This window comes from Quercus suber, unplaced genomic scaffold (genome assembly GCF_002906115.3).
Source record: "Quercus suber isolate HL8 unplaced genomic scaffold, Cork oak 2.0 scaffold_346, whole genome shotgun sequence".
Lineage (NCBI taxonomy): Eukaryota > Viridiplantae > Streptophyta > Magnoliopsida > Fagales > Fagaceae > Quercus > Quercus suber.
In genome coordinates this window covers 200,135-206,134 of record NW_027069798.1, presented here as the reverse complement: position 1 = coordinate 206,134, position 6,000 = coordinate 200,135, and the positions used below count along the sequence as shown (strand labels likewise).

Below are 6,000 nucleotides of genomic sequence, written 5' to 3'. Positions count from 1 at the left end.
CCTCAATGTGAACCGAGTTCTTCCAAAACAAAGCTAAGCAACCGGACTTACCAGCACTTGGGCCGATCCAGCAATGGTCAAATTTCAGATCAGCACACACTTTACGCAGCCTAGCTTCAGCAGACCATGTCTCGGCTAGGAACATGGCCGCGGGATCTTGCGCCTGAGTGACTACCTCGAGCTCTCGGACTATGCGTCGGTTCCCAAGTCCACTCACGTTCCAGCAAATCCAATTCATAGTGCTCGGCGGGACTGAAGATCAGCCGCCGCCGTTGGGAAGGAGTTGTCATCAGATTTAGCGCCGTTGGGCTGGTCTTGATACACAGACCCATATTCCATTAGAGTTTTTTTGAGTCTGAGCACTATCCAGGTCCATATTAGTTAAGTCCCTTAATGGGCTGGGTTTATTGGGTTGACTAGTTTCTGATTTAGCGCCGTCGATACAACTAACAAAAAAAAAAAAAAAAAAAAAAATGCATAAACAAAAAAATTAAAGATGAGAAAACCAATACTTAGGACTCCTGGTATACGCTTGTTAAAAAAAACATAAGAAATTAATTTATATTTTAAATTTTTGTTTAAAGTATTTTTTAGAAGAATGAAATCTATGAATAGACTTTGATTTCTTTTTATTTTTTTTATAATCTTTGTATAATGAGTGGTATTATAGTGTGACCAGTAAATATAATTTTTTTTTTTTTTTAATTTGTCATATGATATCAATATGTTCATATGGGGGTATTCATTAGTTATTATTCAGCGTATATCGTACGGAAGATACTAATATGATGTTGAAGTTTTCTGTTTCAAATTGATGGTAATTAAAAATTTAAAATAATTTTTTTTACATGATGATGATAATTTTACTTAATTAATTCAATTGGGGTTTGAGTGAATGAAGAAAATTAGGATAATATATACATATATAAAGGACAGAAGACAGATTAGCATTTCTTGGTACTGTAAGATCTCCAGGTTTGAATTTCTCACTAAAACCAATACTAAATTTAGATGCATCACGATCAAAGGGGCACCACCATTTCCCAAAAAAAAAAAAAAAAAATCCTTATTTTAGGTACTAATCGTTGTAGCATTTTTATATCTATGCTATTATTTAAGGGTTTTTCTTATTTGGGTTCCTTATTTTTTTTTTTGTTCAAAAATAACCCTACACTCTTATATTTAAGTAAAGACAAAATTAAAGAACAGTCTGATAAAAATGTAATTCTAACTTTCACTAAAATATTGCCTAAAAAATAGGACTACTTTCCTATTAATTTTCAAGTTAATTATTTTATCCAATTAATTTTCAAATTGATTATTCACTTATAAATTAGATTTTCGAAATATAAATTATACAGTATATAAAAAAATAAAAAAGACATTTTTTTTCTTCTACAAAATAGGACCACTAAAAAAAAACCTCCTCACACGCATTTGCGTGTGCTATTAGGCTAGTTATTATTTAAGGGACTTTTTCTGTTTGGATTTTTCATTTTTTTAGTTCAAAATGCCCCTATGCTTTTATGTTTAAGTAAAAACAAAATTCAAGAATAATACAGTAAAAATACAACTCTAACTCCCACTCAAATATTGCCTAAAAAATAGAACCACTTGCCTGTTAATTTTCAAATTAATTTATTCACTTATAAATTAAAATTTTAAAATTAAAATTATATATATATATAAAATAAAAAACACAATTTTTTCTACAAAATAAGACCACTAATAAATAAATAAAAAGCATAAAGCATCATCACACGCCCGAAGCACGTGTGAAGTGCTAAATTAAGTTGATTATATGAAATAAACAAATCGAAATTCACTAAATAAACAACAATTTTTTTTTTTTTTTGAGAAAGTCTCAGATCCCTTACCTGTCTAACACTACTTTCCAACGGTAAAGGAAAAACCTGGAAAACCCATTTCATAATTAGCCTCAACAAATCTCACTCTCACACTATCCTCAAATCCCAAATCTAAGTAGTACTAATATTAACACCCTGAAATGAAGAACTCCCACACAAAATTGCCTTGAATTTAGGGATATATGTGAAGTGTATATATGTTCAACCAAAATTCAAGGCCACCCTAGCCAATCATACAAACATTTTCCAGATAGACAGATTTATACAGATAAACAAGTTTGACTCTTCCACTTGCCATTTTTTCTTCAGCATCCATAAATCCTCTCTCTCTCTTTCTCTTTCTCTTCCTCTTCTTCACAAATTAAATTAACAACCCGTCTCATTAACTTTGATCCACCCCAGTGACCCCATTACTCAAATTTTGATCTTCTTTTCTTGTTTTTGCCACACATTACATAAAATCCAGAACAAAAGCAAAAACAAAAACAGAAACACAGAAAACCAACAACAACAATAAAATCCATTCCTCCAAGAAACCAGAAAGATTCTCTGTACAACAACACGAAAAAGAGCTAAAACAAAAGAAAAAAAAGGAAACACCTTTATCTTCAACAAGACCCAAGAGAAAAAATAGAATCCCACATATTTCCACAAACCCTAATGTCACAGCCGAAACCAATGTCCCACATGGATGACAATGACATTCCTTCAACACCAGGAAAGTTCAAATCTTCATACATTCACAGACTCCGCTACAACTTCTCGCTCACAAAGGTCACAGTTTGGGCCTTAGTTTTCTTCGGCTTAATCTTCCTCTCCGTCTTTTTCCGATCTCCGTCTTCGTCCAAATCCGATGACCCAACTCGCCGAGCTCTCGGAACTAACAATTGGGGCGGACCCACCTGGGAAAAACGGGTCCGGACCTCCGCCCGGGTCCGCTCCGGCAAAGGTGGCATGTCCGTGCTCGTCACCGGAGCTGCCGGGTTCGTCGGAACCCATGTCTCCGCCGCGCTCAAGCGGCGCGGTGACGGCGTGGTGGGCATCGACAATTTCAATGACTACTATGACCCAACGTTGAAGCGATCAAGGCAAGCGCTTTTGGAGCGTTCGGGAGTTTTCATTGTAGAAGGAGATATCAATGACATGACGCTTTTGAAGAAGCTTTTTGAGCTTGTGACTTTTACCCATGTGTTGCATTTGGCAGCTCAAGCTGGAGTGAGGTACGCTATGGAAAATCCTCTATCTTATGTGCATAGTAATCTTGCTGGTTTTGTTAGCTTGTTAGAAGTTTGTAAATCTGTGAATCCACAACCTGCAATTGTGTGGGCTTCGTCTAGTTCGGTTTATGGACTTAATACTAAGGTGCCCTTTTCGGAAAAAGATCGAACAGACCAGCCTGCTAGTTTGTATGCTGCTACTAAGAAAGCTGGTGAAGAAATTGCACATACTTATAATCATATTTATGGTCTTTCGCTAACTGGGTTGAGGTTTTTCACGGTTTATGGTCCGTGGGGGCGGCCTGATATGGCTTATTTCTTTTTCACAAAGGCTATATTGAAAGGGAAGGCGATTTCGATCTTTGAAGGGCCTAATCATGGCACGGTTGCTAGGGATTTTACCTACATTGATGATATTGTGAAGGGGTGCTTGGGGTCATTGGATACCGCGGAGAAGAGTACTGGGAGTGGTGGGAAGAAGAAGGGGCCAGCGCAATTGCGAGTTTTCAATCTGGGGAATACTTCACCTGTTCCGGTTACAGAACTTGTGGGTATTTTGGAGAAGCTTTTGAAGGTGAAGGCCAAGAAGAATGTAATGCAGTTGCCACGAAATGGGGATGTTCCGTTTACCCACGCGAATATCAGTTATGCTCAGAGGGAGTTTGGGTATAAGCCCACCACAGATCTGGAGACAGGTTTAAAGAAGTTTGTTAAGTGGTACCTCAATTACTATTCTGCTGGGAAGAAGTCTTCTGGGTAACATATTTTGTTCGATTGTGTGGTAGAGTCCTTTGAATTCTGTTTATTATGATTGTTTTTTTGATCTTTTTATGTTCGTTGCACGATTATTGTCTCTTCGTATATCTTAATGAGGCCATATAAGGAGGAACTTTGTGTCCTACATTGAAGAAGTTTTGTGGATGCTGGGCACTCACTCCGAAGCTGTATCAAACAAAAACCAGAACATCTTTTTCTTTCTCTGGAATGTAATTGTTGTAGTTTCGGCCTTGTAGAATTCACAACTAATAGAGCGCATATGCTGATTGGTGGACATGTATCATTGTAATGCAATTTAATAAAACTCACACGACAGTTTGGTTCTTTCTTTTTTGTTACTAAATGAATCAACTTATATGTAATGCATAATTTTTTGCTCATAAAGAGGCTTCTTTTATTCATGATGTTCACAATTTTACCTTGTATGGCTAATGTTTTGATGGTGACTGTTTTTGTAGTGTACTATTACCTTTCAGAACCAACCTATATTTGACATAAACACTTAGCTGTAAATATCCATACCAAATCACTTTTTTTCTTTTCTTTTTAGAGTAAATAACAAATCTTCTTCTGTGTTGCATTTAACTATCTACAATAGTCATTATTTCTCTATGGGCAATGTGGTATTAGTCTTTCAAGTTACATCTTCTAGTGGAGGTTTTCTGTGTTTGTATCCCTACAGAGTGATTGTTTAATTGTGAAGAACTCGTATATTAGAGATGAAGTTCTTTTTAAGCTGAGTTGGGAATTGAGGGGAAGCTTATTCTTTTAAAGGAAACAGTGAATACATATAGTTGCAGACATGGCTGTAGTTGGAATTATAATCATCTCCTGAGTTTAGGCACTGTGAAATGACAAATAGATGGTTTTACTTGCAGATTTTTCTCTTTAAAATATTCATCCATGGTGTATTTGGTCTTTCAATGCCTTTTTATTCATTAGGAATTCTTAGTTTGGTGCACTTTCAATATAATACCTGTTTCTCCTTTTGATAAGCATTGACTTAATGTTCAGAAAATTTGAGTTCTTCACCGAACAATGCATTTCAAGGCCAACTATTTTATCTTGGTCATTATGAGCCTGAAGTCAAGGGGGGAATTGTTGGGGTGAGATATGTTGCTCCTTATCTAGTTGATGTCTTCATGCCAGTGTTGATGCACTTTAAGGTGCGTTTTTCTCTTTTTGATGCTAGTCCCCTATATATTCATGGTCATGTCTTTGATTTTGAAAGATCTTGAAACCAATAGCATCATTTTTGTATTATCAGCACCAGAAGTATCGTTGTCATCCCTGCTGAGCCAGCATATTTATGACTGTTTGAAAAGACTTTCTATTCTTAGAAGTTATATAGAAGTTTTGGTTTACAGCGTACAATGCCTTGTAGGATTTGTCCAGTTGCCAAAATAGGTAAGTTGCGTAGTTCACATAAATTTCATATATATATATATATATATACAAACCTTCTTGGAGGAGTTGCTCTGTCATTAGATTTTCAGTTGAACTCTGAACTGCAGAATCCCAAACTTCCAAAGAAATATCACATTGTTGATTTGAAGCTGGATCATAGATTTTGCTGCCTTCAAAGTTGGTTGAGACTTGAGAGTAACCAATATAAACGTTATATACATTTTTGTGTAGGAATGTCATCCTCCTCTTATCAAAGAAATTTTGTTTTACTTATATGGAAAGATAATAGTAATGAGAGGTAAAACATAGGCTTGTCTAATTTAAATCAGATGAAGTATTGGGTATATCTACACATCATGCTTTCGAAGTTTGTGGGGGATTGGGAGTGTTCCCACTTCCCACTGTCTAACTGAAGTTAAAATGGTGGTTTCTGGAAAAGATGGTTCTCTGTGATTAACTTGGATATATGTAAAAATCATAAGATAGTTCCTTTTTGTTATCAGAAGATAAGATTTGATGTGCTCTCCTTTCCTAGAAGTGTGATTTATAAATTCAACTCTTAGGAGTTAGGCCATGTCTTCCCAGTCGTTGCTAATCATATGTTATCAGAAGAAAATCTTGAGCTTTGTTTTATTTTTTGATACCAATTTATCATTTTCTTCACCAAAAAGAACAATTGCTCGATGAACTATAATTTCTTACACCACCTCCTTTAATTTTTCCAGTCTAAT

General features: G+C 35.6%; 1 protein-coding gene across 1 annotated transcript; it reads left to right on the top strand.

Annotated features, from left to right (window-relative positions):
* The first annotated feature begins 1,890 nt into the window (after positions 1–1,890).
* LOC111997681 (UDP-glucuronate 4-epimerase 3) lies at positions 1,891–4,186 on the top strand. The gene has a single exon (XM_024029796.2). It carries the CDS (start codon positions 2,529–2,531, stop codon positions 3,843–3,845), a length of 1,317 nt encoding a protein of 438 aa, XP_023885564.1. The 5' UTR covers positions 1,891–2,528; the 3' UTR covers positions 3,846–4,186.
* Positions 4,187–6,000: the final 1,814 nt, after the last annotated feature.